We start from the raw sequence: 26,721 nt of genomic DNA on the forward strand, positions 1-26,721 counted from the left end.
TAAAGAATAAAATGTCTAAATATTTACGTTAATTTAAACACAGATAATATCGTTGTATTTTTTTTTTATTCGTAATTATTTCAAACAATGTCGTTTATCACCCTCGCATGGGACGATGATCACGACAGATCCGCATAATTCTGATGAGCCCCCACTGTTTTTCGTGGAAAGTAAAAGCACGCGGCAAAACGTGCGCGCCTCACTGCCCGCCAAGAAAGTGAGCGCGCGACACGCGTTTTTTTTTTTAAATATCTCCCGCCAAAAAAACCCGATTTGACGTTGACGTCCCGAGTTGCGTCCAAAAATAAAAATAAGTTTATTTTTTATTTTTATTTTGAGTTTCATGTCGGTGCGTTGAACTTATTGAGTGCAGCGTCCTCTGGTTTCATAAGTGATTATGTTACGCGTAGTGAAAGTGCAGTGACGTAAACATTACATTAGATCAGACATTATGGCGTGTACTATTGGGTTAGGGAAGTGCAACACTTTTGATATCGTTATCGGTAAGTCTTTTATTTTTATAAAACAAGTATTATATAACATATTATTATATAACAATAAATATTATTAAATTTCTTTAAAAGATAAAATGAAAGTTTATGTTAAATATATGTTTGTATGGGGTATAATATTACAAATTTTATTCAAAAAGAGTACAAGCATTAACGATGCGTGTTAACATAAATAAAATTTATAAGCGAACTAATAAAATTTAACCAGATTAATTTTTTTCTCTTTGAACTCTTTAACATATTTTTTTAATTTCCAAACATTACTATTTTCAAACGTTATATTTTAAAATACCTTAGTCTTTTAATTTTTTAAACGACATATATTTAAAACTATCTAGAAAAATGCCATGTTTTGTTACATATATACTGTAATCATTACATAACTACACATAATTATATTTAATTGTAACAAATAAATTAAATTAAGACACAAGTGTTAAGGGGACTACATGAGCTAAATGCAAGTTTTATAATGCAAAAAAGTATATGATCCAATGCAGTAAACCAAATGAAAAAAATATATGATAATCTTCAGGATACATGCTAGTTATTTGTTATTTTGAAAACATGATGTAATTAATTTGGTACGATAGAAAAAAATCACAAAGTTACCTCTAAAAAAATCTTTTAATAAAGAATAACTATACTTATATACATTCAATAATTCTGGTTTTTTGTCAGATTATTCTACAAGCAATATATTACTTAACCTCTGCGTCACTTTTTTAATAAAATCAATAGATGTTTTTTAAATCAGATATTCTTATTTTCGAACAAAATTCGTACGCATGTGTGCGTAAACGCCGTGTACAGACATTGCCGGCCGAGGCCTGATGCTAAACAGACGTGTCGATCTTTTCGTTACGAGCATCATTACGTTACGAGATATTTTTTTGTAATTTTAATTGTAAATTCATGTTTTCTTATAATAAATATTATTCTTTCTTGTAGATAAATATATTAAGTTAAAATAATGTAGTAGTAATTAGGCATTTGTTTTTTATTATATTATTTGTCATAGATTTTAATTGTGTAAATATGGGAAATGAAGTGAAACGCGTGAGGAAAACTAAAAAACGTTTATATAAATTAAGCGCCGAACATATATATGAACGATATTAAAAGGTAAGAGTATTTTTTTAGTAAACATATTTTTTTTTTATAAATTATGAATATTGAAAACATCTATTAGAAAAAATGTGCAATCAGTTCGCATAGAATCAGATTTTTCGAGCTGTTCTTCAAATATTATGATAGAGTATTTGGTGAAAGTAAGGATAAAATCAATTGAGAGTGACTACGTTCGATCCCCATGAACTCGAAGCAATTTGATATTTTTCATTAAAAGTACTATGGGGCATATTTAGATACATATTTTTTAAATACATACGTTTATAATAAATAAAAATATAATTACTAACATATATTTATTTTTTACAGAATAAAGAAAGTCGAAAACAATAACACGGAAGCTATTTATATTGCGTAAGAGTTTAATTTTATCGATTTTGTTTATAATAGGAATTAAAGTTATGTATAAACTAATTTTAATAATAAAAAAAAAGTAAAGTAAAAAAAAATGTAATTGTTGTGAACCAGAGAACTAGAATATTTAGAAGTGTCATTTGTACGTAATTCAAAAATTGTAATTTTTAGTAACGTCCGCCATATTGGATTGAAAATGGAAGCAATTCATGAATCGTGGATTGTCATCGAGACTAAATATGTGTGCCAACTTTCAGCTCCATAGCTTCAATGGAAGTAGGTGTAATATTGATTGCAAGATTTCAGGACATACGTACATACATTCATACATACAAGTGAAATTAAATAAAATATTTTAATAAAAAAATTAACACTAAATGTTTTTTTTTTTGTAGTACCAAATCCAAATATTTTTAGTTTAATTAAATCAGTTTTATTTTTTAATCATTTTCGAATAACAGTCCAAAGCAATACAAATAATTCTAATATCCTATCTATTTTTATGAGATTTATAATTAAACCTAGTATGATTAACCTAGTTAACCAATGATTCAACCAAATCGACTTGACGACATTTTTTTCTTGTAAATATTTAGATTTTTTTTTTAAATTGAATATTTTTTTTTCTTTGTGAACCGATATTAATAAAACGAACAAACACTACGCTATATGTTACCCCACGGTTACTACACTACAGGTTTCGAACACTTACGATTTTATTATATAAATAGATTATCAAACTTTTATAAAATATAAAAAATTGGTATGTTTTAATATTTAGTATAAGAACTAATTGTGGTAGGTATAATAATATAAATAAAAGAAAAAAAAGGTTAAAACTAACTGTCTATTTTATTGTGTACAAAATATAAATAAAAATATTGTAAGTTTAATTGAATCAGTTTTTTTTATAATCATTTGTTAACTAACATTGAAAGAAATAAAAACAATTCTGTTGTCCTATCTATTTTTTAAGAGATTTATGATTGATCTTACTTCGCTCGGTTTGGCGCCATCTATTAGAATATTTGGGCGTAACCGCGTTACCTCGCTTAACCCTTAGTTCATGGACTTGCCGTTTTTGTCGATTTTGTAAGTGTGTGCGTGCGATTCTCAAGGGCACTTAGCTCTTGTAGTCCTCTTAATATCACGTGCGCTATTTTTTTCTAAAGTAGGTAGTTAAGGTAGTTAAGTATTATATCGCCAAGTTAGTGTGTATACAACATAATCTGTGTGCGCGCATGTGTGTATGCGTGTGCGTGTGTGTGTTTAAAATAGCGTTAAGTATGTACAACATTATTTAACAAATTGCATTCAATATAGCGAATCAACCATATCATACTAGTAATGATATATATTGTCTTTATATATATAATTGTTATATACGTGTGTATGTCACTGAACTCTTAAACGACTGGACCGATTTTGATGTTGTTTGTGTATTTGAGTGGGATTGTTTAATTTGAACACGGATCACTGCAATCATGTTTAGGATTTTTTTAAGCAAATTAATAAATCATTTCGTCCGTACAAAGTCGGGGCAAGCAGCTTGTTTACAATAAAAACGTAAACGGCTATGCTTTAACTTTAGTAACTAATTGAAAGAATCAATAAAGTTTTAATATTTAACCAATCGAAGTGATAAACCCTTCATAAGAATTGCATAATAAAATCATAGTTCGACTACTATGACATATTTCGAAGTATTGGTTTTGTTTCAAGTTTTCTAGATTGTTACTACAACAGCCGTTGAACTGCAAATTCTCTTGATTAAAGTCTGTTCAACGATTGTTCTGAACACTCACATCCACAGATTATATATATATAATATAAACATACATATATACATACTTATAAGACACAGATTGAAGGTTGTGTGAATTTAATTAAATTTATTTTCAAATTGAGAGCCGCACTGTGGAAGCATTTTGAGAAATATTGATTTTGAGCAGCCTCTACAGCCCTCTAACTTATCGATTATAATATAAATAAATATGATCATATTATACGTACTACGAAATTCTAGAACAAGTTCGAACCCTCAACTACTTTTATTAAGTACTTAATTTGTGTTTATAATTCATGTTGTGCTCGAAGGTGAAGAAAAATATCGTAAGTCCATATTAAAGACTCATAAAATCCGACTCATATTAAAGCAGGTTAAACAATTTCCAAAACTGAAGAAGATGTTCGTTTTCGCTTACATAGACACAATAATAAATAAATCTATAGTTAACTGAACTATTTTATTGTGATATTACAATAAATTTTTATGTTTTAAATATTAATATTACTTGCAATGTACTCATGTATAAAGATAAATTAGTTTAATATACAAACAATCAAAATATTGCCTTATTTATTCGTACATTCAGACATCCAGCAGAAGTATAAAAATAGTTATAATTTGTAAAGCACAAAAAAAAATTGGATCGTTCTTCTAATTATAGCACATAACAGGATAAAAACAGTTTGCAACGGCTAGGCAGAAGAATACAGTGTATTCGAAATTAAGCTTAAAAAAACATACTAAGTTTAAATTCAAAAGGAAAATGAATTATCTAGCTATATTTTTTTTAAACTAATAAATATTGAAAAAAAATAGACCGAAATCGATTGAGGCAAAGACAATATGAATTGGGTTTGATATGGAATTCTTATTAATCTTGTTGTCGAATGCTTTACTACAACTTTAGAAAAAACTTGTCTTCGAAAGAATTAACCGTTTTATTGTTTTATTTATCTAATGAAACACACAGAATATAAGTGGGTGCCGACTGCCGCTTTCACTCGCAATGCCTTGCTTTTGAAACGAAAATAACAGTTTGCAGATAACGAAATGTTTTTACGTAATATACATACATAAAAACGGTCTTTCGGGTGTCGTGGTAAGCTTATTTGGCTGAATATAAAAGCCCCTTGGTCAAATCCTACTTTAGGAAAATACAAATAAAATATTTTCTGTTGAGACATTCTCAGTGGCATACAATATGCATACATGAAACTCGGGTGTTTCAGAAAACACAATTACTGCAGCCCGAAGGTTCTGCGTGTAATATGTCCAAGATGCCATTCCGTATTATGACAATGAGAGAATAGAGAGTTCACCTCGAATTGCACACACACTCCTGCTCATAATATCTCTTACGCAGTTATTCTTGAGAATGGAATTTGTATTATTTATTTATAATCTGTCGCCTAAACTTTAAAAAAATATATAATGTTTAATTTCTATCGATACATAAACACATAAGTAATACATTTTCTGTACTGTCGTTTTAACGTGAAATAAACAATCAGATAAAGAAAATGATGCCGCGATTTCGTAGGCAGGGTTCCGTAGTTTAAGAGGAATAAATAAACAAAGGCTCGTTTCCTTCATTATACATAAGAAAGTATTTAAGTTTAGATAACAGTATGTAACAAACACAGTTAGTTGGACGGACGGACGGATCGTACTAAAAGTGAAACTCCTTTTAGTCAGAAACGTCATGCGGACGTGTCACATTTGAATTCGACCTTGAACTTTTACAATAATTAAAATTACTATAATCTAATTTAGGTCGAATAAAATGGACCACACTATTCGCTATAAATAATAAGATTTATTTATCTCTAACTTTCCATAATAAATTAACAACCGATAATATTATTCGTAGTTCAAGGAACAAATAATATTTCGAAGAATATTTTGCCAACACTATTGGACTCTTATGATTTATTCAAAAATATTCAAAACTCATAAAAGTTTAATAGTGTTGGAAAAACTTTTACAATATTTTGAGAAAACATACGCCCTCTGAAGTTCGTTTGTCTGTTACGTTTTCACGCTTTAACTGCTCAACCGATCCTCATAAAATTTTGTATACAAGGGGTAGAAAAAACGACATAGGATATCTAACACCTGCCCTCATTACATGCGGCTGACACTAGTAATGGGGACAAATACGCCTCAAGTGGTATCTAGTGGTAGTATTTACTACATACCACCCACTCATCACCAGGACCGGATTTAGGGGAAGGCAACTAAGGCAACTACCCTTGGGGACCCAATAGAGATTCCGATGAGTTCACAGTTTTAATGTAATACGAGTTTTGATATCTATGCATAGATAAATTATAATCATATAACTGTTAAGTTAATGTTCAAATTAATTTGTAAAATAATAACTAGGAACCTTCAATCCTTTGTGGCCGCAGGGCCTCCAGGACTTTAAATCCGGCTTTGCTCATCACATACCGCCAAACAGCAACACTTACTGTTGTGTTTCGGTTTTCACGGTGAGTGAACCAGTTTAACTGCAGGCACAAGGAACATAACTCCTTTTTACTCCTATTTGATTTTAGAGATAGATTATATTTCTTACAGCCCCAATGGCTATAGACGTTGGTGACCACTTACCGTCAGGTTTACATTCTAGAGAAGGTACTACTCGCAGTGAAACATTAACAGTCTGTTACGGCTTAAACAAATACTTTTTACACATTAAACAGCAAACGAAAGTGGTTTCAAGGTTGGACTATGTGCTAAATATTATTTAGTCTAACAACGTACATTGGCATCATAAATACGTAATGTTGGAGTTGTTCTTTCATAACGTATCGTGTAATACTTTGTATCTATCAAACATTTATTTATTTGTTATGAAAGATCAAATGCCTTTTATTAAGTGAATTAAGCGTCGAAATTTAAATTATCAAAACCAAAACAAACTTTAATTCTTGTCTGTTTGATTGTCGGAAGTTATCTTTGAAACGCGATATTCTTCAATTCAAATGTAAATAATTTAATTATTATTGAGAGTATTTTTTGTTTTTATTTAATTGTATTTATATATTTGTGTGTTTATTTAAGGCACATCATTAGTTACTAAGTAACAAAACAAGATAAAAATTAAATTAGTTTTCTGTATAAGTATTTTTTGCTTCTATTGATAAGTATCAAGCTCTATCTGCTAGGGGATTTTTTTTACTAATCCTCATATTAAAACAAATTGAACCCGAGTATAAAAGCTTGTTATATTAATTGTTAAATGGTTTTTGTTTAATTTCGACTTGGTATAAATTAGCACGTTAATAGTCAACTATTTGCATACAAATTATATGAAGTCTTGGACTTCTTATTTTAAAAGGTTTCGCTTCAACCAATAACTTCAAAGTTCTTTAATTTCATAGAAATTATTTGAAATATTTTTCATTCAAAAATCACGCCTAACTTACATCACAACTTAACTGAACTTAGTGGCCAGTACATTCTTTGCATTTCAGAGCATTCATTCTAATTATTATGTTAATCCAAGATGAATGGTACCAGCAATGTCAAAAGACCTCACTGCCCACTTTCTATCAATTAATATCTAATTTACTATCTTGTTTTCAATTTCAATGGCTTTAAACGAACGGTCTCGCCATGTTTTGCTTAAAAAATATAGCCGTTCTACTGCCATCCGTCATTTAATTTCTATAAATACATTTGAACTTAGTAAGAGCAGATTTCAAAGTTGTAACGAATGACCAATTTCACCTTTTCGTTACTTATTATAAAAATACACGATTCATTTCCTTGTTCGTTAAAATCACAGGTAATCAATTAAATCGTTCGAGTTATGGTAAGTATAATTGCTACCTTCGTCTACAGAGATTGTATCCAAAAAAAGTTTAAATCCCTCCAAAAAGTACTTGATATGTAAGTTTACCACTTTGGTATTGAAATACAAATAATAATTGATTTACGACGTCAAAGAACATTTTTGAAATTCAAAATATTTTGCAATTTACATAAAAAATTTTTTTCAAGTTTTGGATAGGACGAAATTACGTATTATTTTACGTAAATCTCGAAAGATTTTTCCGTTCGTTCCGTATGCGGTCTCTCAACATTTAAGGTGTCATTATTCGCAATTTCGAAATTACACCAACCTTAATACTTAACTCATCCATCTGTGTCGAATTACTTTTAAAAATAGCGGTAAAAATATCGCAAATTTATCATCCATAAATAATTCATGTAACTTTTTTAAATCATTATCGAGAAATAAATTGGACATAAACCTCCATTGTTTTAAAGTCTACATATAATTAAATGTTACTAAAATTAGCCTATACAACCTTTTGCATTCATTAAATAATTAATTCTTGTAAGAAGTATGAACCATATAATATAACCTTATAATATTGTCTATTGACTATCAGTTTCAGCCAATGTGGTAAACAGCAAAAGACGCAAAATTTAGCGTTTTTTAATCACAAGAGGACACAAGCCTACAATACAACATTTGACATCGAATTGTATATAATCTATGACATTCATTACGGATTTGAAATTAATTCGTTTTGGCGATTATCGGAACTTTGGAAGTAAAATTATAATCGATATACGTAGTTAACTGGAATAATTTTGTATTATAAATAAAGATATATTACTCAATAACCGTTTGCATGGAATAGGTAAATCGAAGGGTTTTTTTTTGTTTGATTTGATTGACTATAGTGATTCATGCTCTTCGGCAGTAAGTTGATACAATATTACATTGGAAATTATCCTCACAACATAATTAAGATAATCGGTAGCTATATCCAAGAAACTACTCGTTTTGTCTACGAGCACTTATCCAAAAGCTCTGTTTGTCGTTTTAGAATCCTGGCGAAAAATATATAGCCCTCTGTAACCTTGAAGCCAAGAAATTGAACAAATATCAACGTTTGGGTCACTATATAATTTCAACACGTATGTCTGTAATAATTTTGATTACTTTATTACGGATTAATAGGAACAGTGAGAAACGTCGTATAAACACCAGAAGTAACGATAAATATTTGATATTAACCGAGTTTCCGACTTCGCAATGACAATAAATCGTTCCTAGGACAATGTATTCGTTTCCATAATTCAACCAGAACCAGGCATTTTACACGAGACTCGTTAGCAAATTTTATATTTAAAAAAAAAAAACCACATTAATAAATAATTTTTATTCAACATTATAAAGATGATAAAAAACAATGAAGTTAGCGTTCGTTGATTTTCATTGAATTAACCTATATAAATTTAATTGTATTTAGTTAATTGTGCATGAGGTTATTCCCTGTCAACGTCGGCCATACAAAACCTGCAGAGCCACTCTGACACAACTTCTTTTACACACTCATGTGCAAGTGTTCATACTAAATCTTCAACGTCCAGTAAAGCTCTTAGGAAAGCTAGTCCCATATCCGATAAAAAAATAATAATTAAGAAACAAACAAACTTTTAACGCTTTATAAAGTTAATGACTACACATATGCTGCATATAAACATTTTTCTTGTAATAATTGTCTTAAAAAAACGCAACATAAAAACAGAGACGCCTTTTGAGGAGCTGACAAAATCTTTGTTGCGAATTGTAATTCCATTTTCCGACTCGATAACGTCGTTGACGCGTAATCCTAGGCTATATACTCTATTCTAAACATAAGAGGAGAAAAGCCAAATAATTTGGACAGAAATTTTAAAGGATATAATTGATCGAGAGCTTGATTAGTCTATGATATTCACTACGGATATGCACAAAAATGGGGTTTTGAACGTCGACGAAACTGTTACAAGAATTTTGGAAGTATAATTAAAGTGGAAATAAGTGGTTAAGTGCAATAGTATTGTATTATAAATAAATATATATTAATCATAAACTCTTAGTAGTGCACAATATTTCTGAGTTATTAGCAAGTCGCATGAAATACGTAAATATAAGTTTTGTTTATCTTTTTTCCTACTTCCATTGAAATAATAATAGGCTATATATACTTATATATTCCTCAGTTTATAAAGTAATACTAATTATTAATAAATAGCACAAATGTATGAGTCATGATTTGTCAAGATTTGTCAAGTAAACATAACATTTATATATTTAAAAAAAAAACAAAACTATCTGACATAAATACACAAATGGAATGAATTAAGTACTGGTTGTATATAATTTAAAGATTTATTTCATTAATAAAAAAAAAAACGCGTAGTTACTGACTTTTCGTCTGTTCTTCTCGACATCATCCACATTCGAATTTTAAAGTTCGAACAGTAAAGCTCGTCGATTCAAAGGTCAATTTAAATAAAAACATTTGGATCTCATTGCCCTATTAAACCCTCAACGGCCTCGAAACAAACCTGAGAAGCTTCGTAGTAGTAGTCTACACTACACTGAGGTGCATTACAGATAATAAACCCAGTAATGTCATTATGTTCAGTAATCGATTGCAACGGTTACGCTGCACAAACCGGACGTTACGGCTTACGAATGAGCTGTAACACATAGGATCCGGTTAGCTTGACCGAGTTACAATGGCGTATGTGCAAATACTTATATAACACAAATATGACTGCATCTTACCGTAATATTTTTCTTCTTCTTTTTACCTTTGTTTACGATTTATTATATATAAGCGACAATTATATAAAAACTTTTTGTACCGGACCTGTTTCCTGTTTGGAATAGTTAAGTATGAGCCCTGTTGCTCTTATATATAGTTTTATATGACCTTTCTCCCTTACCAACCAACCCATAACAGTCAGAGACAAAGGCTCCAAAGTTGCGCTGAAACTCCCGATTTCATTCCACATCAAATCCACCCGGTCGAAAGAAATATATACCCAGTCCCAACAGCCATCGTTCCTTAGACATGTAGCTAGCCCACTGTCACTTATGTTAGCTGGTTCGGTATGTTTACAATCCTCTGAGCTACCTTGAATTTGAGAAGTAACACGTCAGAGGCTAAAAGGCAAGCATGAAATTAAAAAAAGGGAATATAACTTTAATAAAGTCTAAGCCTATAAATATTTTACTCTCGCAAGCAACATATAATAGATTGTATCAAGTCATTTCACGTGGAAATACAAAGTGAAATTAAGATTACACCATAACGGACTCCGATAACAATAATTTTACATAACACAATTCATCTCCGCAACAATGCTTTATCGCTTTAATACATATTTAAGAGTTACATTCACGAATAAGGGTGTATGCACACGATTACTTATAAAACACTTACAAGGTGGTTGTAATTACTAAGTCCATGACACACTGGTACACTGCTATAAGTTTTCAAAAGAAAATTAAATCTTTCATAGATAATAATTAAACATATTACATTTCACGACCTCCGTGGTCGAGCAGTGTGTACACCGGTTTTCAAGGGTACGCTACTCCGAGGTCTCGAGTTCGATTCCCGACCGAGTCGATGTAGAAAAAGTTCATTAGTTTTCTATGTTGTCTTGGGTCTGGGTGTATGTGGTACCGTCGTTACACACACACAAGTGCTTTAGCTACCTACATTGGAATCAGAGTAATGTATGTGATTTTGTCCTATATTTATTTATTATAAAAATATATATATATTATTAAATTCCAAAATTATACGATAGTAACACTTCAAAGGAAAAGTTTACAAATAAACCTCTTTCTGAACGCATTTACTTCACAATTATTTTTATTTAAATATACATTGTTGACTGTTGTCCATACTTTCGATGGCCTTCATATCTACGGGGCCCTGGGCTGCAGCCCAAAACGCCCTTATATAAATCCGTACTAATAAATAAAACAGAAATACTCTATGGGTACGATACTTAATCTATATTAAATTTCAAGTCTAATTATCGCCTTTTATGGCGTACTACGTGTATCAGTAATATTCTGTTACGTCCTCGTGTATAAGCGCCTTAACTCTTTCAACAAAGTATGATTCCGCAAGATGACATCACTAGCTTTCACTAACGAATGACGGTCAGTGAGTCAGAGCGGATTAAAAACATTTCCAAATGTAATTTACTAGTTTTAGCTTATTTCACTTTCGTATTTATTTTTATTGTTAATAATTTTTTTTATGTATTCTTTTTTTTAATTTAAAATCGTTAAGCAGAATGCAAGTGGGCCACTAGATGGTAAACGGTCAGTACCGCATTGCTGTTTTGTGCTAAAATATATAATGAGTGGTTGATACCTACTCATATGAGCTCGCACGAAGTCCTACCAGCAAATAAAATAAATAAATCGTAAACATACAAATAGACGTAACTAAAAAGTGTAAGGCATTAAATAAATTTTTAATCAACTAGCTGTCGCCCGAAGTTTCGCTCATACTTTAGGGATTGGTTGTCAGATGTTACATATAAAAGTAGTCTTGGGGCTCCACCTTGCTTCAAATTACATCAAATTCGGTTCAGCGGATTATCCTCGAAAGTGTAACTGACATTCAGAGATAATTATTTATAATATTATATTATATCCTACCCTAAAAATGTAGTATTTTTTTATAACGTATCAGCATAAATAAAACTTATGAACAATATTGAGTTATTCGGCACTGAGCAACAAAATATGCAATATTACAAACATTTTCAAGCAAGTTATTTGTAAAACGCATCGATTTCATAACATGTGAATTGTTCGCGTTGGAAAATACGCTTCATAAATATTCCATGCACGTTTTTAAATCATTCATAACCTACTTTCGTTACGTAGTAGTACTTTGAAGGAATACTGGTTTTATCTCTTGTTTTGAGACCTAACGATACTCGAGCACGCTTATGACCGTAGGGGAGGCCATTCCTTAAATAGGTGCTCAGTGGCTCTCAATCTGTTGTCAGCGAAACACTGGTTCCGTGATGCAACATTTAAGTGCACAATTAAAATCTGTTTCGAAGATGTTACATTTTTTTTAATGATGCTCTTTATAAAATAAAAATAAAAGATTACCTAATGATATGCTCTATACTTATATACAAGTTTGTTGTTTTTTTTCATTTGAATCAAAATCGATCAATAAATTTATTTTTGCTTTAATAACTTAATTCTTGATGTTATTTTTTAGACATTTTAAACATCATCCTTAGAATTGCAGAGATGGAGCAGGAACGCGGTATCTCGCTCGAATTAGCCTGTTCATTTTATAAAAGCCTTTCGTTTTATTTTGATTGACATATATCTAAGAACAATCTCCGTTTTATTCCATCTCAAAAGTTTAGTAAAAGTTTAGTGTTCCCCGATATCAAATACTTTGAGAATCACTGACGTACTTAACGAAATCTCCTCCCAACGTGTTCTGTTCTTGGACCTTGTTATTGTTAATTACAATGGCCGACTCATCCGTTATTCTGCAATATTAGGTACGTTGCAGAATACGGCTATTTCATGTACTTATTGACCTAAAATCCGTTATACGTTCTACCGTCTATTAATATTAAATTCCTATGCGAAATTCTCAGCTGTTTCAAATTGTTATTTGTAAATGAGGAAATAAATAAAAACGCCGAGTAGAAAAATACCTGGCGTTTTCATTTATTTTATTTTAGCGATGTAAAAGTCACAGGTTCAGTCCTGACCCCTTGGGCAATAATCGTCTGATCATCCTAACATCTAGCTCATGCTTTACGTTTAATTCGAGGAGTAAATAGGAATTTCAGTTATTCTATTTTATTTTATATAAAGCGCAAATTCACTCTCTATTCCCTCACTCTTACAATCTCCTGCTTCTTTACCCTCTCCACGAGTGCCTAGTTGCCATAACTTCAGACTATGAGAATTAAGGGTGTCTGTGTTTCAGCACACATTTTTACAATAAAATATCTGCTATAAATGTGGCTAGTCCCTGTTGAGATTTGCCATGCTTAATCCTCGAAGTCTGGCAACGTACATGTAAGCCCCCTGTTGCTGCAGATGTCCATGGTCGCTGGTAGACACTTTCCATCAACTGAGCCTGGTATATCGTTTGCCACCTATGTCGTTAAAAAAAGAAACTATTCGGGAGGACATATGTATATGTTTAACTAGTTAAAAAGTTTTATCTATAGGAATGTCTTCAAATCTTTAGTTAGATCTAGTACATATATTATTTAATAATATGCTAGAAACTGTGTATTGGTAAGTTCAGGTCTATAGAGTTTTATAAGATGTACCAAGGCATTCACCGTGTAGAAAAGTAAATAAAATATTCGATAATGATAATGTTGATCACTGGACTGTAACATGACGCAGTCTTCCAACGTATACTCAACTCCAAAACAAAACAACGTGACGGCAAGCGTTACGAAATATAACTTTCTAATGAGCAAACGGATTTAGAAGAATTTTACGAAATGAGAGTTCACGATCACAAGAACCAATGCCACATGAGGTTTGCATAATGTATTTTCTAACTTTTAATGTTATATTAAGTTTACTTTCACGGTATAGTTTTTTACGGTATCATAATTCAGAGACTGAAGTAATAGCTGTCTATACGATAATACGCAATCTTTATACCTGTCTCGTTCTTCAAGTGACAAGATCTCGAGGTCCTGAGTTCAAATCACGATATGCGACATTAAAAGGATTATTGAGCTTTGTTGAAATTCTCATTTGTCCGAAATCGGAAAACTGGCTGAATTTATGCTCTCGTGATTTGTTGAATCTCGTAAAGCTCTTGTTTCTGCGCCAGAACTCTTTACAGCCATTTCGGATTTGCCATCCCATCGGAATTTGAGAGTTAGGTAATACAGAGTGCACCTGTATTTGCTTGTGTATACTTGTATATACTTGTATGTGCTGTATGTACACTGTAATAATTGTGTGCTGCGTAAATGACAAGTCTCTCTTGAGATTGGTCGTCGTAGCCGATAACAGGAGGACAATCATACACGTTAATACATAATGGCTAATAATAATATAAAATATATACAAATAACACGTCCTCAGTAATACTCTGAGCATATAAATTGTAAATAAAATTCGAACCCGCCATAAATAATTCAATTGTTAGACAAATCTTCCATTATCATCATGAAGATTGCGTCGTACAGCCGTGACAAAGAAACACGCTACATTTTATCATGAATGATACACCCTTGCTTATGGTTAGTGTACAAGTAATATTAATCATTCGTATTCGTTGATTTTCATACAAAGATATACCTAAAAATTTAATTAAATATTTCATTTAGAAAAATTATTACTACTGAGTTTAAATGCAACTCCAAATGAAGAAATAATAATTACCGAAATACGATGGACATATTGTCTCGTGTAACATCTGACTGGCACCTCCCCTCAGCTTGGTAATAAGTAACATTAACATTATAATATATATATATATTTAGCGTACAGAATTGAAATAGATTAAAAAAAGACAAGAATATAAGTTAGTTTAAACAATTTACTAACAAACCAAATAGATCTAACTTCGAATTTATCTTAACATAAATAAATCACCAAATCATACATATTGAAGTAAATTACTTACTCAGTTGAGCTTACAAATCCAAATAAAACACAAATAACACTTTTAACAAATTACAAGTCGCGCCAATATTGGCCTTACTATCCGCGCCTAAAACGCCAAAGTAATGACGGCTTGATACGGTTTCGCGCGCTTTTGTTTTATTTTTTTTTATTTTATTCATTCCAGCCAGTTGTATAGTTAAAGGAATCTCCTACATATATATATATATTGGACAACATCACATACATTACTCTGATCCCAATGTAAGTAGCTAAAGCACTTGTGTTATGGAAAATCAGAAGTAACGACGGTACGACATACACCCAGACCCAAGACAACATAGAAAACTAATGAACTTTTTCTACATCGACTCGGCCGGGAATCGAACCCGGGACCTCGGAGTGGCGTACCCATGAAAATCGGTGTACTACTCGACCACGAAAATGAAAATGTTTTGGTACCATGTATACAGTTTCTCTTCTTTGTCTTTAACCAATATTTATATCGATATAACGGATTTTACAGCTCAATGGTTTTTAACAGAAGTGCATTATAAATACTATTCCGTAATTAATATTCGTGAATTAAAAGATTTTTGGTCTATCACAATATTGGATTTATCGCATAATAATATTAAATGTATAGAACGACTTCAAAACTTACGGTAAAAAATTATGTTTTTCACATTGACTTAAGTTACACAATTATTTGTATTTATTAAGAACCGTTTTTACATTGAATTTAAGAAAGATTCTGTCAAAAGGCCGTATCCAAAATATTACTAATTGATAATATTAAAATGTTCAGGTTCAGTGATTGCAATGATCTAACCATATTGCGCCATGAATACGTTCAATTTCGTCGCACTTCATTACATCATACATCACATCCTTCAATTTTCTTGGACAAAGATATATAAAAGTCTCTCACTCACTCTCTCACACTCTCTCTCTCTCTCTCTATCAAAACGTTATCGCTGATCCAATTTTTGTAATTATACAAAATAAATTAAGTTTATAGAAATAAGTTTAATCAGCAAACACAAATAAGAATTGAAAAACTTTTCACGTATTTATATGATATAAATAATATGACAAATTCAATAGAAAAAATATATTTCTAGTTACTTGCGACGTCTCTACCTCTCGTTCAATCACATACAACCATCTGATGGTCAATTCTATCGCCGCGTGCGCTCATTGGTCAAATAAAATAAATAAAATAGTTCACGTTTCCTCGGCCTCCTGTTACATACTTCCGTCCCGAAACGAATAAATAGAGAAGAAAAAGGTACGCAATTATTTGTTTTTTTTTATAGACAGTAATTAATAAGGTATACGGTTGCCAGTAGTCCGAATATCGCCAGCTTTTTGGGTGCATGTCTGGAAAAATTACACGGTGGTAGAAACTACCCGGATTTTGTTAGGCTTTCTACATATGACCAAACACTATAGCCGAAATGTTGGTGTAGATTTTAATTTAAAGCATTTGACATGTATGCTTTACCTATCAGTTTGAAGGAAAACTATTTTGAATCAAAAATGCCTGGTTCTATATAAAAAAAAAAATGTCGTATTATTACTACGACAGAAATCCTTTATAATATAGAGTGCCTGGCCTTTTTAGTCAAATGTCTGGTTAGTTTTGCTAGCAACCATATTTAGGTGGACTGTACTTGTTTAAAAATTAAACTCAGCTTGTAGATTGATGATATTAAATACTATATAAATTGATTGCTTGCAAATCATGTTAAAGTGTTTAAATGTTCATAAATATCCTTTTTAAAAGAACGTCCATAGTTCAGTGCGGACAAATATAATTATCGAGAAATACACGTGTGACAAACTTTCATGCAGGCTACCTAACGATGAGTTCTTTCAACGTGGAGCACGAGATGAATTATGAAGTGAACGATGATTCGCGAGTTCTAACAACTTCCTCATCTCAGGTATAATTTAAAATATCTTCTACAAATATATATTACCATTCACAATTTACTATTTAAATTTGTATTTTCGGATATAAATCATTTTCTAAAACCCAATTCAGTTACATTAAAATTAACACTTACGTGTTCGGTAACATTTATACTCTACATACAATAACAGCCGCATTCCAATTTGCATAAGTAAAAATAAATTAAGGTTTTTTTTTCAATTTGGAACAATATACCATGGATTTTGTGCAACCGGTTCCTCGCGACCTCCTCGCGTATACATACGCGTTCCTTAACCCCACAAAAGAGGTTATATAATAAGCCTCAGAGTGTATTAAAACTTAAAAGCGTTGCTACTACGTTGCGATAAGATTTTTAATTTTTGTTTTTGATGAATACGTATTATTCAAAGGTCCAGCTTGATTTCCAATAAAGTATACCAAGCAGCAATACTTAGTGTTCTGGTTTAAACTGGTGAAAGCCAGTGTTATAACAGAAACATGATACATGTTAGTTCCCAAGATTGGTGGCACGTTGAAGATGTAAAGAATAATTAATATTTCTACAGTCTACGAGCGCTGACCGCGTACCATTGGGACGCCCATTTGATAAAAGCTAAAAAAAAATATTTCAGTGGACCAACCGCTTTAAATCAAGTTTGGATGCATTTGGGATGCTACAATTTAATCCAGTGTAAGCGTATGGATTCTTATCGGTTACGTAAATTTATGTTATTTAAAGCTATTTTATCTTTAATTGCTTCACTTATTGCTTTTAGAAGTGGATTTATATCTAGTAGTCTATGGATATCTAATACACTTTATTGACCCTTAATGTTTCAAGTATTGTTATCATAATCAGTTTTATAGTTTCCTATATCTCTTATTACTTAATAAATATATTATTTATACTGTGAGACTATCCGACACAGACCCTACTCATACAAAGCGCCGACGTCGCCTTCTGGCGCTAAAATCGTCGTCAGTTAATCCTCATCCACTGCTTGACAGAGACCTCTTCCAAGCTGCATCTTCGCCTTCTGCATCCAATTGGGTCCTACCATCTGCTTGAGGTAGCTGGCTGGAGGGCACCTTACGCTGCGTTTTCCGTACCGAGGTCTCCAATCTAGGACTTGTCTTCTTCAATGGTTATCGGTCCTACGACATACGTGATCAGCCCACTGTCACTTCAGTCTACTATACAAACTATGCTGGTAATGGCGGTTCTTCTCCGAATAATATCATTCCCAATTTCATCCGACAAAGACGCTTTAAGCATAGCTCGCTTTATATTTTCATCTATTCAAAGATGTTCCCATAGACAATTACTACATTTTTACTAAGTTGTTATATACATACTCCCAACAGTTTCCACAGTAAAATTATCTACCTTTCTATTGTCAACAGCGCCTCCGCGGCCATATACATAAATATATATATATTAAAATTAGTTGGTTAATACAAGCCTTTTTTTTTTTTATAACAAAAATATTTGTTACTTAGTCTGAGCTTTAATTGTAAATTGATTATAATCCGCTATATATATTGTTATATAACAAATTCGTGTGTTATTTTGAATAATTTCGTCATTCCGACTTTCACGTTGGCTTATTTGCGTACCGTTTTTATTTGTCATATTTTATGGCTCCATTACTTTCTTAAAACCAATGTATGTCCTTTTACGTTTGAATCGTAAAATATTGACATTGTAACTACCAAATATAGGAATTAAAGTTGTAAAAAATTGAATTAAATTAAGGAATACCAATATCGTTTTCATTAAAAAAGCCATCAAACGCAATTTAACATTAAGATAATTTTTCAACCTAAATATGTTATTTCGCGTTGAAACACTTTCTACTAAATTGTGTTCATAATTCATCTCGTACTCGAGATCTGCATGTGGCAAATGAAATCCTCTTATATGTATCCATCACTTCAGCAACAGAGGAGAGAGCAGAGCAGCATGGGGTGGCATGAGTGGCATCTTTTTAAGATTCTCCACAAGAAGAGAGAAGGTTTTTAGTGGCTGTTAATTTATGACACTGTGACATAAAATAATTTGCATCAAACTATGCAGAAGAATGTAATCCAGTAAGAAATATGAGTGTTGTATCTTCGACCCTTTAAATATAAAATGATTACTGAGGGATTAGAGTGCCCGTATAGTCTATGATGTGTGCATGACAATAGAGTCTGCGTATTATAGGGAGTCACCCTGGAGACTGGTCGTTAAGGACACGCTTGACATGATGTTTTACTTTATTTAAATATTTTACATTTTTCATTTCTAGTACTTGCCAATAAAAACTAGGCCACGACTGTTCTAAAAAACTATCTCTTCGAACTTGAAACTGCTTTTCCTTTCGCGTATTCTTTTTTTTTTATCATTAATTGTTGTAACGTCTAAACGCCGGATTTCGTTCAGTAACAAGAAAAAAACTAAAACAAAAATAAGCATAACGCCTTTTGTTTTCACTTTCAACCAAAACCTTTTAGTAATTCGACAAAATATTAATGATTTCACTGTATTTACTTACTTTTACTTTTAAAACAAAAGTTTTCGTGCAAATCTTTCTTCATTTATCAAAAGTTATGTTACGTAAGAAAACATAGTTAGATAAACGTAATTAGTTTACGAGAAGATTCGACACGAGAAAATGATCAAAGACGGATGGATGAGTTCTTACTCATCCAACTTCGTTAATTAATAAGATAAAAAAACAGAAAGTTTTGTTACATTTTTAACATAAATTGGCAAAACTTCAATTTCCTTAATAGAAAAAACTTTCCTAATACAACAATCTACCTTCCTTTTAATTGGCATCACAATTGAAATGATAATGTTATGTAAACTGTAAAAATTTAATAAAAACAATGATCATAAATGTCTTTATAATATTGTCATACTATATATTTAAAAAATAGAAAGAACATAAAATTAAGTTTTTTTTTTTTTTTAAATAAAATCTTAATTTTCTATTTATAATTTATGGTTCAAAACACACACTACGGACGTAGCCTCGTTCTGTACCTTTATTGTCGTGATAACAGAAGTGAAGACTACAAAGGGAACTAACTAGTGTCGGAAAGTGCTCGGTAAACAATAAACATGCACCGACGCTTTAGAGTCCATTGTAATAATAATAAGGTCACTCATGTAGCATACGCAAAGCAGTAACAATAAAACATTAAGTAGATCTTTAAAGAACATACATTCTTCCATAAATCGTGTATTCGTATACATTATTAAGACAGGAGCCGAGATGGGCCAGTGGTTATAACGCGTGCATCTTAACCGGTGATTTCGGATTCAAACCCAAGCAAGCACCACAGAATTTTCATGTGCTTAATTTGTGTTTATAATTCATCTCATGCTCGACGGTGAAGGAAAACATCGTAAGGAAACCTGCATGTATCTAATTTCAACAAAATTCTGCCACATGTGTATTCCTCCAATCCGCATTGGAGCAGCGTGGTGGAATATTCTCCAAAATCTTCTACTCAAAGGGAGAGTAGGCCTTATCCCAGCAGTGGGAAAATTACAGGCTGTTTATGTAATGTACATTAAGACAACACAGGACAGGGCTGCCCTGCACCGAGAGCATTCGGCTGTATTGTAATAACTCGAGCATAAAATTAGCGTAACCTGTAATGATACAATTTGTCTTACATTGTAAAAACGTCTTCTTCACAACAGGCGAATTCTAAAAATCGAATCTTGCATTGTTACTTTACAGACGAATCTCCTATGAGGGACCGCCTTTATACATTACATTGTTCATACAAAATTATAGATTGAATTGCTTCTATTTATTTGTAAGACCGATGTATTTTATATTATAATTGAGTGGTTATAGCACTTCGTTAATCAAATATATCATATTTAATATAAATTGCCTAATATAGTTGTAACTGGTCGCGAGTTCAAACTCGGATTGGGACTTTGGTTATACGGTTACACCGTGACATGGAATACACCTAAACATCGTACGCCTGGTCTCTCTCCTAGTAATCACGATCCCATCGAACGCAATATGGCAATAATTCATATAGTAATAAATACTCTAAATTAATTTTTCATTATTTCATCTTCGTATCTCACTTGTTTGGGTCGTCACGTCCTACATACAATATACAAAAGCTTATATAGTCAATCAATGGATATGCTAAGCTAAAGTTACTGGTCCACGACCTACGATAAAGTAGTACCATTATACTTTACCGAAACTTTTCCAACAGATATATATTAACCTTAGATTAGATACGTAGTTTTTTCTTAAAAAGTTATAATTAGAACTCTATTTTTAAAATTTTAATTTAATGAATCATCGAAATGGCTTAAATATTGTCTAAGAGCAATGGTTCTGATCCACCGCTTATTATTAATTTTAATATTGTATTTATTTATTTCTATACATACATCTGCCCATTGAAATACAATTCCAACTTTATTGAGTATATTGGATTTAAATTTATTTACTGTTCAGGTAGTGAGTTACTGCTCCATACGAATTACGATACTAAAATACACAATACGGTTATGATAAACTATACAATTACTACTGTACTGATTCTAACAATTATTCATAGAAAATTAAAAAAAAAACAACATCTATTATTACCTGTCATATGTATCTAATAAATAAATCAATAATTTTATTGTTGTTTTTTTCAGGTATTTTATTTCTAACATCACAAGCAAGATGCCAGTATCAAGCTGTCCACCAGGGTAGGTATGCATCAATAACTTTACCCAACGTATCTACCTCGTAATTAACACTTAATAATTTATTAAACACACCCTTATATTTCAGTATCCTTCATGCAATCTCCGGGACCACCGATGAGTTCATATCTTCAATCGGGCCATCCACCTTGGCATCAGTTTTCTTCACCAAGGAAAAGATCACCTGATATCCAAGCTTATTACAATGGGCCATACAGTCAACCACATTCATATAACCAAAACCCGTTTCAAATGCAAGGACCACAAAACTTACAAGATTTTCCCCAAACATACAATAGCCGATCATCATCAGCTGATCTAATTCACTCGGAGACAAGAGGTAACTTCAACGATGGCAGACTCTTATCCGAATCAGCATTCACCAGAATATCTGAAACTCTTGGAGCAATCAATACAGTAGGACATTACCTCATAGATATGGTGAATGAAAATGAAAGAAATGAAACCGACCCTAACTTAAAACAACTCCCACAGGCTCTTTATACAATCAGTAAAAACGTTCTTGGGAGAAATGTTACTGATAAAATCGCCCCAATAGTGAAAAAAGCGTTACCCAAAGTTTTACCAGATGCACCAATAACAAGAATAGCAACAGCAGACGTTAAACCTAATGATACCAAAGGGTGTACAACTCCAGAAGGAGAACAGGGTGTGTGCGAAGATTTAAGTAACTGTCCACAATTACTTTTAAATCTTGTAAGTCTTCGTGAATCGTTATGTTTTAAAGATCTATTTGTTCCTGGCGTGTGTTGTCCGAAAGATGCTGTTGTTCCTTCAACACAGGCAATAGAGAAACCAGTAGTAAGCACAACAAGTAAACCTACATATTTAGTACCAGTGACAACTCAACGACCGACGCAAAAGCCTACAACTACTAAGAAACCATCGGCCATACTTGTTTTGACGACTAAGAAACCAAGACCACAAACAACCAGTACTGCTAGACCAATAACAACATTTTCAACTGCAACTACACGAGCTCCATCAACAACCAGCTATTACAGTGTCACTTCTCCAATCATCGCCAATTATTCGAACATTGTGGATATTAACGGTAATAATTACTTATTATCACTAATTCAAATTTATATATTACTTGGTGGTAGGGCTTTATGCAAGCTCGTCTGGGTAGGTACCACCCACTCATCAGATATTATAACGCCAAACAGCAGTACTCAGTACTATTGTGTTCCATCTTGAAGTGTGAGTGTAATTACAAGGGACATAACATCTTAATTCCCAAGGTTGGTGGTGCATTGGCGATGTAAGGAATGGTTAATATTTCTTACAGAAGCAGACAATGGCGTCTATGGGCGATGGTGAACTCTTACCATCATGTGACCCACTTGCTCGTCCGCCAACCTGTATTATTAAATAAAAAAAATAATTATAAAATATATAAAAAGTTATTAAATTGACTGCATTTTAATTTGGAAGGCTGCAATTAGGTATATGCAATCCAAACATGAAATTTATATCTTCATAAATGGAATAAAAAAACTTTTTGTTATTAATTAATATTCTTCTAATTAAATTCTAGATTGTGGTCAGAGGGAAGACGAAGGTGGACGTATTGTCGGCGGCACGGAAGCCAAGCCGGGTGCTTGGCCGTGGATGGCTGCCATATACCTGCATGGAAATAAGCGTCGTGAATTCTGGTGCGGTGGCACCCTGGTCGGACCAAAACATGTGCTGACCGCTGCGCATTGTACAAGAGATTCCAAACAGAGACCGTAAGTTATATAACGTGTTCGTCAAATCACATCAAATTTTGTCATCAATAATTATTTAATTTGTCCAAACTCACCAAATTTCTATAATAATATCTTAGTTATAGTGTATAAATATCTTTATTCCCAGTTTCCCAGCGCGCCAGTTCAGTGTACGTCTGGGTGACGTGGACTTATCGCGTGACGATGAACCTTCCCGGCCAGTGACGCTGCGCGTGACGGCGGTGCGCGCCCACGAACAATTCTCAAGAGTCGGCTACTACAATGACATCGCTGTGCTTGTGCTAGGTGGTAAGTTGACTCAACAACATAAAAAATTAAACCCATTTCGTATCCCATAACTGGGTAAAGTCATCCGCTGGAAATAACAATGGCTTAAAATATTTTCCATCACGACAGAAATTACATTGTTCGAGGTCTTACAATTTTTAGTAAGGCAATCACTTACCATTTTTCAGTACAAAATTATAACTAAAAATGTTCATATTCTATGCTATTCAATTCTGCATCATCTCCATTGATGATGTAAAAAATATTAACTAAGATCAATTTCCAACGCCTAAAGAAAATATGTATGTACAAGAGAATAGACTGGCTGACTATCTCCATCGCATTAATTGTGCCAAATGATATTCCAATACAAATAATTTCGTTAATCATTGCAGAAAACGTTCAAAAATCGAAGTACGTGATACCCATCTGCCTGCCACGCGGTGATCTCGCCCGTGAACAGTTTGCGCGCTCAGTGGCCACGGTAGTCGGCTGGGGTACTACACGCTACGGCGGCGCAGAGAGCTCGCGCCAGCTGGAAGCGCGTCTGCCTGTCTGGAAAAACGAAGATTGCGACCGAGCTTACTTCCAGCCCATCACGGACACCTTCCTGTGCGCCGGCTACCCCCGAGGCGGAGTTGACGCGTGTCAGGTAATCGCGATTGTCGTTAAAGATACACTTTATAATAAGACACTTAAATTTTATGGATTCTTATCTACACTAGATGCCGTTTGTCGACACAAAATCTCTATATTTTTCATTCTATTCTCAAAAGTAGATGGCATAATACGTAATGTATTTTATTATTGGTCTAGTGACTAAATCCCTACTTGAAAATAATGGAATAATTGTTATCAGTATAGATGATGATATTATAGTATATTATATCATATGCATGCAATGATGCAAATGGGTTTAATTTTTTATCGCGTCATTATTGTGTTATATTCTACAATTAATATTTATCTATTTTCCAGGGTGATTCTGGAGGTCCACTCATGCTTCAAGCTAACGGCCGTTGGACCCAAATCGGTGTGGTGTCCTTCGGTAACAAGTGTGGAGAGCCTGGCTACCCCGGCGTCTACACCAGAGTCACGCACTACTTGAACTGGCTACAACAGAACCTAACATAACTGGCTAGCGACATCAAATTTTGTATCGATATAATCCGCAAAATACTTTATTCCAAAAATATCAAGACTTATTACTCTCTATCTAGTCTGCTCAATTGGGATGAAGATAATTAAGTTGATTTGCGACTTTTCCGTGTTCTCTTAGGATAATATACAATATACATTAAAGATATATGCAATTCAATAATGTTATATGTATAATTAAGACAAAAAATATATATTTCCAAAACATTCTAAGGTATCTGTCACCTGTCAAAATATTGGCATGACACATGTCTTAAAAAACTTATAATATAAAGGCTTTTAGTTTTGCCAACCAGGCACAGATTGAACACAATCTTGAAACAAACAGCAAGTCACTGAAAAAGTAAGTTCTTACAAGTTTCTTGTCACAATCAATTCATCTTGTAACAATTCATATCAGAATTAGAAATAAGAAAAATTTGAATTGAAACCATAAAATAATCAATTAAATAAATTAATGACTTCATTAAAAATACATAATTCTTAAATTTTAAAGAGTCTGTAAATTTTTTGGGATTATATCGATTCGACAGCCTTAATATTTAATTTTCGAAAGAAAACTGCAGCTTACTAAACATATTGGTATTATTCCAATTTTCGTATCATGACAATCATGAACTATTTTAAGTATTTAACTTTACATATATTTAAATATAAGGATACTATTAATTATTGTTGCGAATGAAATAAATACTTTTTTTATTCATAGATACAACTATTTTGTTTCATTTTCTGGTTGCATGAAACTCAAAACGAAAGCATAGAGAGTAAATTAGAGACTAAATCGAACATTAACTAAAATATTACTTTTGTGCCATGATTAATGATACAAATAGTCGCTCTGACATGTGTACATTGTGATTTACATAAAAGTAATTTACAGGTGCAGACAAAAATTTACATACAAGTAATTTACAGGTGCCTGATGAGATAAAATTGTAAGATGTCTAAACCGGATTTAAGCGGGAAATCAAAATAAAGCAGAAATACATAAAGTGCCCTTATTTGAGTCGCATTAAAACTTTTTTCTCTAATCAAAAAATTGTTAAAATAAATATGTTATTTTACAAGATTTATAGCAGCCATGTTGTCAGGGATGACGTTTAAAGCGGTTTAAAGTGGTTGTACGTCTTAAACGTCATCCCTAACATCATGGCTGCCATCAAAATGTCAAGTCATCGACGTTATTCGATGTTATTATTTTGATTAATAGATGGATTTGTTTCTTCGTGTCAATAACGTGCACATTCTAAATTTAAATACACATTAAGAGATTTTCTATCAATTATTAAAAACAATTTAATTTAAGTTTTTTTTTTAATAATAACTCTATGACCCAATTAATGAATCCTTATGCTTAATTTACATAATATAATAAAATACCATTTGAATAAGAGAGTTGATTGATTTGCAAATAATATTAAGGTATTAGATAAAATAAGTTACAAATAAAAATGTATTAAACTGTTCTTAACTAGTATCATTATTATCTTAATATCTAAACTATTATCCTTCTACTGAAAAATAATTGATAACCTATTACACAAGAACCTAATTAAGTATTAACCTAAGTCGCCCTATAATATAATGTCTTATAGCAATTGAATAAAATCTCATACAGCACTCGCTTGTGAGCGCCTCTACC

At 32.2% G+C, this 26,721-nt stretch overlaps 1 protein-coding gene across 2 annotated transcripts; it reads left to right on the top strand.

Annotated features, from left to right (window-relative positions):
- Nucleotides 1–210: 210 nt before the first annotated feature.
- Nucleotides 211–25,160, top strand: LOC113403844 (proclotting enzyme-like). Of its 2 annotated transcripts, none has more exons than XM_064218077.1 (7): nt 211–503; nt 21,847–21,904; nt 21,986–22,972; nt 23,459–23,651; nt 23,779–23,939; nt 24,314–24,570; nt 24,897–25,160. In XM_064218077.1, the coding sequence occupies exons 3-7, from the start codon at nt 21,994–21,996 to the stop codon at nt 25,050–25,052; spliced, it is 1,746 nt and encodes a 581-aa protein (XP_064074147.1). In that variant the 5' UTR covers nt 211–503; nt 21,847–21,904; nt 21,986–21,993; the 3' UTR covers nt 25,053–25,160. The 2 variants fall into 2 exon arrangements, with proteins under 2 accessions (XP_064074147.1, XP_026500245.2); XM_026644460.2 differs by having other exon boundaries at nt 21,847–21,900.
- The last annotated feature ends 1,561 nt before the right edge of the window (nt 25,161–26,721 follow it).

Source organism: Vanessa tameamea, chromosome 20 (genome assembly GCF_037043105.1).
Source record: "Vanessa tameamea isolate UH-Manoa-2023 chromosome 20, ilVanTame1 primary haplotype, whole genome shotgun sequence".
NCBI classification, from domain to species: domain Eukaryota; kingdom Metazoa; phylum Arthropoda; class Insecta; order Lepidoptera; family Nymphalidae; genus Vanessa; species Vanessa tameamea.

Coding starts and splice junctions, on each gene's coding strand:
- LOC113403844 (XM_026644460.2), top strand. CDS start 452: ATGGCGTGTACTATTGGGTTAGGGAAGTGCAACACTTTTGATATCGTT. Junction 504..21,846: donor CACTTTTGATATCGTTATCG/GTAAGTCTTTTA, acceptor TGTTTTTTTCAG/GTATTTTATTTCTAACATCA. Junction 24,571..24,896: donor GCGGAGTTGACGCGTGTCAG/GTAATCGCGATT, acceptor TCTATTTTCCAG/GGTGATTCTGGAGGTCCACT.